The 14,173-nt window shown below is 41.4% G+C and overlaps 1 protein-coding gene across 4 annotated transcripts in view; it reads right to left on the bottom strand.

Annotated features, from left to right (window-relative positions):
- The window catches only part of MIDEAS (mitotic deacetylase associated SANT domain protein), a 133,273-nt gene that overhangs the window by 14,242 nt on the left and 104,858 nt on the right, over positions 1-14,173 (bottom strand). For all 4 annotated transcript variants that reach the window (XM_043985417.1, XM_043985416.1, XM_043985420.1 and 1 more), the window contains 6 exons: positions 7,853-8,198; positions 4,642-4,708; positions 3,650-3,792; positions 3,405-3,508; positions 2,317-2,392; positions 1,464-1,552 (listed from right to left, as the gene is read on the bottom strand). In XM_043985417.1, the coding sequence (XP_043841352.1) occupies positions 1,464-1,552; positions 2,317-2,392; positions 3,405-3,508; positions 3,650-3,792; positions 4,642-4,708; positions 7,853-8,198 (825 nt within the window). The remainder of the gene's footprint in view (positions 1-1,463; positions 1,553-2,316; positions 2,393-3,404; positions 3,509-3,649; positions 3,793-4,641; positions 4,709-7,852; positions 8,199-14,173) is intronic.

Here is a 14,173-nt window from a genome sequence, read left to right as displayed (position 1 = left end):
ATCTATTGTGCCACCTAGCTGCCCCCTCAAAGTATTTTTGCATGGAATTTGTGCTTACCTATCTGTATAGACATCTTGTCACACACACTTATGCATACACAAACTCTTTGAGAACAGAGATTATTTCATCTTTGTTTTTATATTCCCCAGTGCCTAGCACAGTGCCTGGGATATCCAGTTGCTGAACTGACACCTCCAGCAGCCAAAGCTCACGGGACTGATGGAAGCAGAACATGTGGGGTCAGGGAGCAGAAGTGCTCCCCTGCTTCCAATTCTCAGGCTACTTGCTGGGTCTGAAGTTACATATTCGCCTGTTCCTGCTCCATCTAGGGGGCTGATCTCACTATCTAACGCTGCTAATCGCCACCTTCCAAAGCAAGCACTCTGGCCAATGTGGCAATGACTCACTTCTGCCCACTGCTTTCCTTCACTTCCCCAGCTATTACTGGCCTTGAGTCCAAAGGGTCTGAAGACGTTGTCAAGGGCATCCTCCCTGGTCTGAGGCAGAGGTCTAGACAAAAGAGTGTAACATTTCCTCAAGGGAATAGGAGGCAGAAGTGGAAGAAGTAAGGGGCGAGTGAGGATGCCTCATTCTTCAGAATGAAAGCTGGGGGGATGCTCTCACCTGGCTGCTCTTTGAGCAGCTGCAAAGGCTTCTTCTCATTTGGTAGAAACCAAGATTGAAGCAGCTCTGGCTAGTTCCCTCCCTATCCCACTTCCCCTTTATATCGTCTGCTTCTGGCATTTCTTGACAGATTTTATTCACATGATTCTCCTTCACACATTGTCTTCTTTGCAATGAAACTGGCCCACCCCTATAGCTGCTCCCTGGACCTCAGCATTCTATATCAGCCCCTTCCTCCCTTCCTTTCTTTTTTTTTTGCAGGGCAATGAGGGTTAAGTGACTTGTCCAGGGTCACAGAGCTAGTATGTGTCAGGTGTCTGAAGCCTGATTTGAACTCGGGTCCTTCTGAATCTAGGGCTGGTGCTTTATCTACTGTGCCACCTAGATGCCCCCATGCCTTTCTTTCTTTCTGAGGCAATAGGGGTTAAGCTCAGGATACACAGTTAATAAGCGTCCGAGGTTGTATTTGAACTCAGGTCCTGACTCCAGGATTGGTGCTCTACATAGGCTGTCACTGGTTCCTGGAAGGCACTTCCCTTATCACCTCTGCCTCTTAGAATCCTTTATGGCTCAGTTCAGATGTCACCTCCTATAGGCAAGTCTCTCCTGATCTCCAACCTCAACCATGGTATTTGTGTGTTCTCTCTCCCTCCTTAAATGAGACTGAATTGAATGACTTGTTTAAAGTTTGAACCTCATGGTAGACTATAAGCTCCTTTAGGACAGGGATTGTTTCTCATTTTGTCTGTTTATCCCCAGAAGTTAACGTCTTGAACTTACTAGGTTGCTTTGAATTAAATTTCATTTCTTCCTACAGGGAAAATGCCCTTCAACTCACCAACTTCTGCACCAGGAAGAAGTCCTTCTTGTAGATGGCAATGCCCTTATTGAATAGTTTTTTTTCAGCTACTTTCCACTGGTCAGACCCTGTGGTGAGACAGGAAGAGAGGAATGAGAAGAGAATGAAAAACAGCTTCAGTTCAAATGAAATTCCTTGGGAGGGACATTAAAAGGGGAACATGGTAAACTGGGTAGAGAAACTTTTATTCCTTTCTAAAGGATGCCCCATCAGTGTGAAGGTCCAAGTCTACACCAAAGGACCAGATATTCTATCATTCCAGACTCGTCACTTCCTCCCAACCCCTTCCTGATGATCTCCCCCTTTCCCAGGTTGAGGGAAACAGCAGGGACAGTCCTACAGATCTTCCCTGCTGAGGATGAATGTGTAAGTTTCATGAGGGTAAGGACCACGTCTCATATATTCTCCCATGATGCCTTCCACATTAGACTCCTTCCGGGTCCAGGCTATTCCCCAGGGCTCTCCATGGTGCCAAGAAAGGGATGAAAGGGATCATAACCTTGCTGAGGGTAGCTTGCAAAGGAACCATGCTATCTTTGTCCTTCCTGACCTTCAAAACACAAAACCTTCCATGACTCATCCCACCCATCCGCAACCCTTCGATCATCTCCAGCAACCTCTCAGTCATGCATCCAACTTCCTTACAGCTATGTCAGTCTATGGTACTTCTTCTGTTGTTGTCGATAATAATTCATGTTTACTTAGTAAGAGCCTCTCTCTGTTCTCCCTCTCCCTCTGGTATTTAGGACAGAATGCACTGTCAAACACAGCAGGGGCTCCACAGATGCTGTTAACTGGTGAGGAGGTGGGCCTGGTCCCTTCCCCTCCTTACCTGTATAGTGGTAATTTGCCAGTGGGTGATCGGGAGGTCGAAGTGGCTTCTTGAGCAACAGTTTGGTCAGCGTTGCCTGAGGGAGGAGAGAGGAAGGTCATGGTCCCAACCAGGGGCTACAGAGGACTCTAGTACTGGGCAGAGTGTTCCAAGTACCCAGGACAAGGCCCAGCAGCCCTGAGACAAGCACTTTTGTGGTGGTTGTCTTTTACTGTTTCCAAGGACAAAAGGATTCCCCTCTGCACAGTGGATGATTGCCTAAATTGAATGTCAAGCACAAGGGGACCTTAGCATCTAGTCTAGCCTTATTTGGAAACTAAGGTCCACTGAGATAAAGTGGCCTGCTCAGAGTAATACAAGGAGCAAACACAGGACCAGAACTCAAGTAAGTTCTAGTGGAAGGAGCAATGGACTTGAGGTCAGAAGCCCTGGGTTCAAATTCTTGCTCTTCTACTCACAATGTATCAGACCTCAAGGAATTCATTTCGCTTGGATGGGTCTCAGTATCCTCAAGGGTAAAATGAGAGGAATAGATAGGCTACATGACCCCTGAAGTACTTTTCAACTACTAAATGCACAATCCTATGATCCCAAGCCACTTGATTCCTAATTGGAGGCTCTCTCTACCATACTCTCATCCATAAGACCACATGCCAAGGGTTAGTGTGCTCAGGGCACTATAAGAGTGGTTGGAAGGGACTGATAATTCTTCCAGGACCCTTGCTAACAAAATCATCCTTTCCAGAGTCAGGAAAACACTCCCAGCTTGCTACCATTTGGGGGCATACACAGTTTCCTCTTCTCTCACCTCTACCCAAGCCTTCTAAGATACACAGTATAGCCCACTGCACACACCAGGCACTCAAAAAAGGCAGTCAGCTAGTATAGCCCAGTCTCACCAGCTCCTAAGCCTTCCTCTGCTGTGCAGTGCTGCTCCAGGATGAGCAGAGTCAAGAGAAGTAGCCCACATCTACCTTACCCTCTGACTGGTCCTTCCCCACTCAGATACCTAACTCCCCTCTGACAACAGTAACCCTCCACCCCTTTCACATAATCCATGATGCCCCTCGTCCTGGACCCCATCTCACCAAGATGTCACCCTTGGCTTCATGCAGGCAATGCAAGGCTAACTCCTGGTTGGTTCCAGCCCCAGGAAAGATACTAGAGCAGGCAGCAGTCAGAAGGTCTTCCACTGGTTCCGGAAAGATTCCCGTAGAGAAAACCCCAAGGAAGATGGAAATTTAAAAAAAAACAGATTCAGAAACTCAGGAGGGTTTTTAGGCCACAATTCAGAAAACTAGACCCTTCCCTTGATCCCTGTAGTCCTCCTCACCTTGCCCTTGAGTCTCCCTGCTAGCATCCAGGTCTCCCCAAGGCTGCCAGACCAGGTCCGCTTTATGCTCATCTACAGCTGCCAGAGCCCTGTCCCGGATTGGGGGAATTTCCGCTTGGAACCTAGTCCCCACATTGATTCGACTGTGGTAGAAGAAAGGATAAGTGATATGGTATCTGATCTCTCTCAATGCAAATGGTAGCTCTTCTCAGACTGAGCCCTGGTCCTACCCATCAAGATAATGACATGAGGTCCTGACCCCAGGGGCAGAGGAAGAAAGTGACTGAAAGTTCAATAGAGCCCGCAACACTGGGCTAGAGATCCAACCACAATCAAGGCTCCATTTGAGGCGGGGAGTTCAGTGGGCCCCTACCTATGGGTCAAATGGTCTCTAGGGGAAAACTTGTCTTCTGTTGCCAGTGGTGGCCTGTACCTTTTAGGCAAAGAAAAAAATATGGATGTTGGTAGGAGATAAAGAAGGGGGAAGAAACTTTAAATGAGGTTTTAGAGATTGACATCAATATATCAAAAATAAGCTCGGCACACGGCGTGGGCACAGAGTAGTCACTTAAATAAATGTTTACTGATTGACTGATAAGTGGAAATTGGCCCTAGACCCTCACTCTGAACTTTGCACTATGGTCAGAGACGGGGTGGGTTTGAAATGAGCAACTCTAGAACAGGCAAATGGGGGCTCCTTAATGAAGACCAAGGTCCACTCATGCACTACCAACCCCCCCCCCTTTCTGTTCTCTGTTGGGACCTACCAGTCAGTCCCCCTGCTTTTCTCTGGAGCACAATAGAGGGGAGCTCTCCACCCCAAGAGTAGGCAAATGATAGAACTCTAATACATTTAGGGTTCCTAGACAAAATCACCACCATTTTCACTTCCTTTTCCTTCATACACTTGAGAAGAAAGGCAAAAGAATCCATTTTTGTATAAAGGAGTGGGGTAACCAGGGGGTAAAGGTGGTATTCTTTCAAACACTTACGGCTCGATGCTGACGGGTGTAACTTCCCCCATCACAGAAAGAACAGGTGGAGTGACCTCAGCACTGTCTGAGAGACAAATAACACATTTATGAAATAGTCCAAAACATGGGGAGAGTGTGTGTGTGTGTGTGTGTGAGAGAGAGACTCTATTCCTCCGGCTTCCTGCAGAAAACTTGCTTCTAAGGAAGTTCCTTCCCAGCATTGTACTCTTGCTTGATGCATTCTACCCCAAGACCACTGCATACCCAGGATGCCAAGCAGAGGCTGAATCACAGTCACCCTAAAGCAACCTCCAACCTACAATGTTGCAGAAAACCTCAGGGCTTCCTGGACTAAGGATTTTAGGCTCTGCCTTGCTGCATTATTGGCAGGAAACGACATCAAGTGAAATAGTGTTTGCAAAGTGACAACTAAATGTCAGCTATTATTAACACTACTATTTCTTCCTTAAGCTTGGAATCCGCACCCTTCCTTTCTGCTGAGGCAGCCAGGTAGCACAGTGGCTCTGCAGAAAAGATTCTCAATAGCAAAGAAGGCTGGACTCCAAGTTTAAGTGCTCGAGAAGACCCAAATTCAAATCCTGTAGGTCTGACCTTGGGTAAGCCACTGAACTAGGCTTACCCTCACTAAGGAGTTAGTATCCTGGACATAATAATAGCACCTACCTTACGGGGTTGTTGTGAGGTTGAAATGAGTTATTGCATTAGTAAAAAAGTGCTTTGCAAAAAAAAAAAAAAAGTGCTTTGCAAGACAGCTAGGTGGCTCACTGGAAGACCTGGGCTCAAATCCAGTCTCAGACATTTGCTAGCTGTGTGACTGTGGGCAAGTCACTTAACCTATCTTTGCCTTAGTCCACTGGAGAAGGAAATGGCAAACCACTCCAGTATATTTGCCAAGAAAAGAGTAGGACACTACCAAACATCAACAACAAACTGCTTAGCAAATCTGAGAGCACTGGCCACCAAATAAGTCTAAACCTCCTAAGAGAAAGGAATAGGTGGAATAGTAAAAGTCTCCTAAATGGCTCTCTCAGATCCAATCCATCTGACACAATATAGGGGTGGGACCCAGAGTGGGTGGAGATCTAAGACTGGAAGATATCATCAGGGTGGAGAACTACCTCCATTAGTGGAAATTAGCAAACCCCCAGGAAGTTAGTCTCAGGAGAATTGTAGACTAGACCAAGCCAGTAAGTGTGGGAACTGAACTCATGTCTTCCTGCTCTCCAAGGCCATTCTTTGCTCCAGCTAGTGATTTAACCATCTTCTGCACACATTACTTACATCCTGCCTCTTCCTCGATTCAAAAAACACAAACTTCCACATCATACTCCAATACTTCTGGGGTAAAATTCAAACTCTTCAACTAAGCGTTCAAGACCCATTACATGGCTCCCTTTTATCTTTCCAGCCTCTCTTCCCCCACTCCCAGTCCCCTCCCTAAAATTCAGCCAGCTTATCCTCCTCTTTCCCACAATTACCTCCACTACTCTCTCCTTGGTGCTTTGGATCATACTCTTCTTTCCATTTGAAACAAACTGCTCTTTTCTGGGTCTTCTCGGTCTAATAAATTCCTAACCCCCAACAAATTCAGCAGCTAGGTGGCACAGTGGATAGAGCACTGAGCCTGAAGTTATGAAGATCTGAATTCAAATGCAGCTTCGAGTTAGGAAGATCTGAATTCAAATGCAGCGCCAGACACCTATTAGCTGTGTGACCCTGGGCAAGTCACTTAACCCCTATTTGCCTCAGTTCCTCAGGTAGAAAATGGGGACATACTGGAGAAGGGAATGGCAAACCACTCCAGTATCTTTGGCAAGAAAACCCCATGGACTTTGTCATGTCGAGGGGGGCATAACTGAAGTACAAAATCAAAGCCAGGTTCAAGTCTCTTACTTTCTCCCCGAAATCTTCAGACAACCTAGGTTACAGAAATCTCTTCTTCCTCTGAATTGCCAGAGCAATTATTATCAGTATCACTCAGCTCTGATCACAGAATGCTTATTAGTTATCTTTTCATATTGCACATTCCTTATTTCTCCAACTTGAGAGCAGAGATTTTTGTTTCTACTTCTTTGTAGTTCTTGTAGCAACTGACACAGTGCCTTGCACATAAATAATAGCTATTTGATAAATATTTAATAAGAAGCAGCTAGGCAGTTCAGTGGAACCTAGAGTCAGGAAGACCTGAGTTCAAATCCAGCCTCGGACACTTCCTAGCTGTGTGACCCTGGGCAGGACATGGCATGTTACTGCCTGCCAAAATGGATCCACTGGAGAAGGAAATGGCAAACCACTCCAGTATTTTTGCCAAGAAAACCCCAAATGGGGTCATGAAGGGTTGGATACAACTGAAAAATGATGAATATTTGCTGATTAGTTGATCTCTTCTCTGCCTTCAGTCTAACTTCAGAAGTTGGTTTCTTCTTGAACTATCTCACGCTCAGGACAGAAAGAAGGACATGGGGTATATTCTGCAATTCTGCCAAGGTGGGGAGAATGAGGAGGTGAGAAAGGCAGTGTGGGATAGAGGAAAAAAAACTATGACAACCCTGTTGTCCTAGGCAACCACCAGAGGGAGCCAGAGAGCAGTGTAACTGTAAGTGGAGCTAATGTCATCAACCCAATCCCTCCATGTCAACTTTTTTCACTGGGTTCCAAGGGCCAGCCTAACTCAGAACTCCAGGGTTCATCTGGGCTTGTCATTAGCCACTAGAGATAAAGGATATTACATATCCTGTCACACTTGGTTGATGGGTTGGGCTGATTTTTGGGGGGAGGGGAGGAAATATTTGGAAATAAATGTGCTTTGGAAAAAACAATTAAAAAACCAAAACCCATGGGAGCAGCTAGGTGGTACAGTGGATAAAGCACTGGCCCTGGATTCAGGAGGACCTGAGTTCAAACATGACCTCAGACACTTGACACTTACTAGCTGTGTGACCCTGGGCAAGTCACTTAACCCACAAAAACAAAACAAAACCAAAAAAAACCAAAACAAAACCCAGCACAGACTCAAATATGACTGAAGAAGATGGTGAGCGATTCTTTTAAAAGAAGGCTAATACTCTACCCATATTCTAAAGAGTTGGTCAGGAAGTTGCTCCCTTTTCATCCCAGAGATCTAGCCTAATTCACAGAAGCCCTAAAAGATGGGATTTCTCCATTTTACCTCCCTCCTACCCATATCAGCCAATAACAGAACACTCACTGGATCGGAGTAGGGTACGGTGAGCACTCTTTGGTGTAATAGGGGGAGGGGCGACGAGGCCAGTGGTTGACATGATGGCATTGAAGTAGAGGCCAGAGCCTTCACGAACAGGGCTGAGTATAGGTGGGGGCGTGTAGGGGGGAAGTTCAAAGTTTCTGTCAGATGAGTGGTCAGCCACTCGAACGGGAGAGCGTAGGTGACTCTGGTAGGGAGTAATGTTGGAGTACACAGGAGGGGCAATGAAAGTGCCTGCCTTGGTGGGGATGATCAAGGGTTCAGGTCGAGGCCTTTGTTTTGGTTTTCGGACCAAGCCCTCACCATCCCCCTTGGCATCCACATCTTCAACCTGCGGAAAGAAGGCAAATAAAAGAGAGTCACCCTATTTAAAGAAAAGCATACAATCATGTTCTTGATTTTGGATTCTTTTTTGTTAAAATTTATTTTTTACTTATATATTTTGCATTCATCATTAGCACATCTCATTATTTCCCTCCTCTAACCCCTTTGCCAGAGAGCCCTTCATTATAATAAAGGGGGGAAAAAGAGGAAGAAAAGGTTTAGAAAAACTAACATCACAAAAGTCTGCTACATATAGTGTTCCATGTCTATGGTCCACCATCCCTACAAATAGGGGAAGATGTCCTCTCATATAGATTCTTTGGGGCCAAGTTCTATTATTATCATTTTATAACATTTAATTTCTGTTGTTTTCTTATTGTTCTTTCCATGTATGTTGAGAATAACTTGAGTAGTATAGGTATTCAAAAGTTTGACAGAATTCTCCTATAAATCTATCTGAACCAGGGTTTGTGGGGTTTTTTTTCTTTACTAGTTCTTTTACACCTAATTTAAATTCTTTTTTCTGTAATTAAAGATCTCTCTTTGAATTTCTATGAATAACCCTCTATTTCTTTTGAGTTCTCAAATGTGTTTATATATATATATATATATACATATATATATATATATACATAAAACTGTGTATAGTAGGTTCGGATCATTCTTTTTATTTCTTCTCTATTTGTTGTGTTTCACCTTGGCTTCCTTGCTTTGGGGATTTTGGTTTATTTATCCCTTCTTCTTTTTTTTTTTTTTTGGTGAGGCAATTGGGGTTAAGTGACTTGCCCAGGGTCACAGAGCTAGTAAGTGTTAAGGGTCTGAGACTGGATTTGAACTCAGGTCCTCCTGAATCCAGGGCCGGTGCTCTATCCACTGTGCCACCTAGCTGCCCCTCTATCCCCTCTTCTTTTAATAACATTGGTTCATCTAGTCTTTAGTTTTGTTGATCAGTTCAGTGCCCTTTCAGTTTTCCAATTTATTTCTCCTCAAATTTTCACAGTTTCCTTTTTTGTTCTTAACATCATACCATGGTCAAGTTTTGTAAAGGTGTCGTTTGGAACAACAAAAAATATGTATGTATGCATGAATGTATGCATGCATGTATGTACATATGCATGCATGCATGTACGTATGTACATTCTTTAGCAGTCCAATTCAGTGGTACCACAATTTTTCCAATCATTTTTTCAGTTCTATATTTTTCTGTTAGATTTGTCCAGCTCTTAGAAAGAAACATTAAGATATCTTAATATTGCACATCTTTTTGTAAGACAATTACTTTTTCTTTTATGAATTTATGTGCTATTCAATTTGCTACATGTTTAATATTGATGTTGGTTCACTGTCTGTGGTTCCTTTAAGCATAATGTAATTTCTTTATTTATCTCAATTGATTTTGTGAAATTTTTTTTTGCTTTGTCTGAAAGCACGATTGTACCTCCTGCTTTTTTGGATTCACTTTATGCATAGTAAATTTTGTTCCAGCCTCTCATTTTCATTCTAAATATGGCTTTACTTCTTAGATGTATTTCTTGTAAACATCACATTCTAGGGTTTTGTTTTCTTATTCATTCTACTGATCTCTTTTGTTTCATTGGATCTATTTAATCCATTTATATTTACAGTTATATAATGTAAGTTTGTATTTAGTATTGGGGAATTTAAATATTTCTAAACCCCCTTTCTCTTTTAAGAAAGTAGCTTGTTCCATGGTCAATTTTTCTAAAACTACTTTGATATAGTCCTATTCCCCACATATTCTCATGCTCCTTTTATACTATCTTTTGCTCTCATTTGCTAATCCTATCCCTAATTTGGGGTTTTTATTTAAATTACTGATTTATCCATTTCTTCTCCTTTTCCCCCCTCTCTCAGTTAAGTTTGAATTATCACCTCCTTCCCACAAACTACTTATGTTTATCAGATTAAATGTTTCTGAGATTTTTTTCCCCCTTTGTTCTCTTATTCTCCTCTAAGTCTACTTAAAAATTTCATTCTCTGATTTGTGGTCTCTGTTCTATTTTACTTTTCTTGTATGGGGTAAAGTTTTTGAAGTAATGCATTTGAATGCTATTTTATAAATAATTTCTATGTTACTGCCATTATACATCTTGCTAACTCATCCCCTTTTGAAATTATATTTTAGTCTTAGAGTTATCAATTCATGAGGAAAGTAATATTGGATAGAAGCAGTACCTTGTAGAAATATTATTTGTACCAAATTGTGCAGTTCAGTTCTACTCTCTATCCTCTCTAAGATCATTTTCCTTCTCAGTGGCTGTCCATCTCTAGGTCACTTACATCCTTTGGGGTACCATCTGCCTCTAGGAAGCTCATATATCCCTTTTTATGCCTATAGAAGCACAACTCTAAGAAAAAGTGGCTTCTCAATGTATCAACTCCTCCCAGATTAAACACATCAGAAAATCCCTGTCTTCTATTATAAGCATACACCTCTTCCTCCAAAGGACTGCTCTTCACTGGACGCCCCCCCTCCCAAATCCCTACTTTCTGTAACCGTCCCCTCCTGCAATCTTTCTTTTTCCTGAGAGTTTATAGAAGTCACTATCCCTTTGCTATTCATCCATGAACCTGATGAGGGAGCAGTACCCATTCTCTCTGTCTTCCATTTATCCTCTCTATCTACTCTGCAATTTGGTTCTATAAAATACTTTGATTCGGGGGAGAGAAAATGTGGGATTCTATTTCTCCAGCTTCAATTCTTCTATTTCTTTAATTTCTATTTACATCTTTATAGATAATGAAGTAATATCACTACTAATGTATGTATGTGCCAAGTGGTATAGCATCCAAATTCTTAGAGGAGAAGTTAAACAAGTTACAAGAAGAAATAGACAGCAAAACTATATTAGTGGGGGATCTGAACCTTCCCCTCCCAGAATTAGATAAATCTAACCACAAAATAAATAATAAAGAAGTTAAAGAGGTAAATAGAATGTTACATCTTTATCACCTTGGTTTTCTTTTTTTTTTTTTATTTTATTTATCATCTCTTTTTTTCCAGGGGATATTCTTATTGTGTAGGCCAGCCTCTTTTTAAAAAATAACCCCCGTAGGATTAGTCCTAAGCAAAACAAACTCAAACTAACTATGATTACAAATATTTATAGCTCTTTTTTGAGGTGGCAAGGAATGGGTATTTGAGGAAGTATCTATCAACTGGAAAATGGATAAACAAGTTTGGTATATAAATGTGATAGAATATTATTGTGCTGTAGGAAATGATGGAGAAGTAGTGTTTCAGACAAAGCTGGGAATGCATATATGATACAGGAGAATAGTTTGTACAATGACAAATAATATTGTAAGGACTAACACCTTTAAAAGACTTAGGAAACCTGATGAGTGTAAGGGCCAATCATGATTTCAGAAAACTTATAAGGAAACTTGTTATATACCCCAAGATAGCCCCAGAGTGCAGAACATACAACACACACACACACCCCCCCCCTCCCCTTTTCTGGACATGATAAATTTTGAAATGTTTTGCTTGACTATACATATTCATAAGAGATATTTTGTTTTTAAAATTGGGGGGGGGGTGAGAAGACAGAGGAAGACTTTCACTGATTAAAAAAAAATTAAAAAAAATAATCTTCAGGGGTAGCTGGGTGGCGCAGTGGATGGAGCACTGGCCCTGGATTCAGGAGTACCTGAGTTCAAATCCAGCTTCAGACACTTGACACTTACTAGCTGTGTGACCCTGGGCAAGTCATTTAACCCCCATTGCCCCGCAAAAAAAAAAACAAAAACCAAACTTCAAGTGTGGGGTGATTACTCCATATTTCCTAATGTATTATTTCCTAGTAATTGTATTTATTTAACTTCCTTGTGTTTCTGTTGTTTGAGACATTTGTCAAGTCAAATATTTTGCTCAAGACTAGTTTTGGGTGTTGTTGGCTTTTTTTAAAGGAATTCCTCAAATGCCTCCTTTATTTAATGTCCATATTTTTTAGTTGGCTTTCAAGTTTACAGAATATATATTTCCATTTCCTTCTACAGTTTCTAGTAAGTTCAACATAATCTTGTATTATTCTTTTCATTTTCATTTGAAGGTCTTTTTCTTAGCCTCTTGTATAATTTGCTATTTGTTACTGGAATTGTTAAATTTAACCTAATTAAAGCATAAGCTTTTTTTTTCCTTTCTGGAGGAAATATGTGGATTTTTTTTTTATTGGTACTTTGCTTTCTGCGTTAAGAAATTCTGGGTAACGTTCTTGTATTATTTCCTGTACTGTGGTGTTTAGGGTTTTTAGTCATATTCTTCTGAGAAACATATGAGCTTTATGTTGTTTCTGTCTATCCTGTCTTCAAGGTCAATCACTTTGACATGTAGAGGTATTATGTGTTCTTTTAATAATGTTGTCTTTTACTCCTCTTTTGCCAGCTTTTTTTCCACTTTAGTAATTTTGAATTCTGAATATTTTCTCTCCTTTTTCTTTTCTTTAGAGAAACTCTCCATTCTGAATTCAGGTTTCTTTTCCCCCCAGACTGGTAATTGGAAACTTTATTTCTATACTGATAGTTATAATTCTGATATAATAAATTCTAATTTCTTTTCATGTGGATTTCAGTTTTCTTTCAAAACATCCTGAAATTTCTTCTTGTTAATCCATTCTCTCTTGGGAGTCTACAGTATTCTATGTTTCATCATGCATTGGTTCTCTTGTAATATTTGTTAAGAGAACTTTGTAATCTCTTTGAGGATTTAGTACTTATTCTTCCTTCTAGTTTTGAGATCCTTTCTATTGATTTATCTGTTTGTGCTCTGGATTTTAATTGAGTTTCCTTCCTCTGGAAATTTTTTGTGTTTCAGTCTTTTTTTTTTTTTTTTATATCATCCCATCACTCACTTTCTGACTCCTCACCTTTGCTGGTATAAAGACCCTAGCCTATGTTAGAAGGCAGCCTTCACTTTTCTCCCAAATTGGGAGGGTTAGGATTTACTGGCCTGAGTAGCCTTGAGAAGTTGGAAAGATGTATAGAATTGGCCCAACTGAGTTTTAATCTCCTTTCTTTCAAGCCCTTTAGAATCATGAACAGTGACACCTCCCCCATCCCCAAAACCTTCCTCCCCCCAGTTCATTGTCTGTCTTCATTTCCTTCTCTGGCTGGATTGAATGAGTATGTTACTTTTTTTTGCAGGTTTCAGGCAGGGTGGGTCTGGTGATCTGGAGGGAATGCCTAACATATAGTGTTATGAGGTAGGTGGGGAAGCAGATAGGAATAGAGTGTGCTGATAATCTCTGGAGCAGTATGAGTTCCCAATATGGGCTCAAGGAACAAGCCCATGGAACAATTTGTGTAGAGCAGCATGGAAACAGGGGGAAAAGATGGTAGATTCTCTGTGAACAATTTAAGGATGACTATTATTTGGTATTAATTCATGAAGATTTTTACTTTAGGAGGGATTCTCTCTCTCTTTTCTTTTTCTTTTTTTTTTGTCCCATGGATTCACATGTAATTCCTAGGGGTTTTTTTTTGTTTGTTCTAGAGAACTAATGGGATCTAGAGAAAGCATCTAGTCTAGTACCATGATCTAGAAATCCTTTGATTTATAATTCTTAGTAAGATTCTTCCCTCTAGAAGAAAGCTTAAACCTATTTCTTCCTTCTCTACCATTCCCAACCAAAAGAACTAAAAGAGAGAAACTATTTAATACTCCCCCCCACCTTTACAGTTTCCTCCTGGGTCTACTACTTTATCATTGTCCATGCAGGAAAAAAATTCAAAAGAGATTCTCAACCCAAATGAGTCAGCAATTAATCAGCAGTTGTTCTTAAGATTGGTTTTTCCTCTCTGCCAGGCTGGTCTAACCTCAGTGATGACCTGCCTCTGAGCAATGTTTTATGCATAACAATTCCTGTAAAATGGGGACAACTGGGGCAGCTAGGTGGTACAGTGGATAGAGCACCAGCCCTGGATTCAGGAGGACCTGAGTTAAAATCTGGCCTCAGACAC

This window comes from Dromiciops gliroides, chromosome 2 (genome assembly GCF_019393635.1).
Source record: "Dromiciops gliroides isolate mDroGli1 chromosome 2, mDroGli1.pri, whole genome shotgun sequence".
NCBI classification, from domain to species: domain Eukaryota; kingdom Metazoa; phylum Chordata; class Mammalia; order Microbiotheria; family Microbiotheriidae; genus Dromiciops; species Dromiciops gliroides.
Note: the sequence above shows the minus strand (reverse complement) of the source record. Positions and strands in the feature narration are given on the sequence as shown.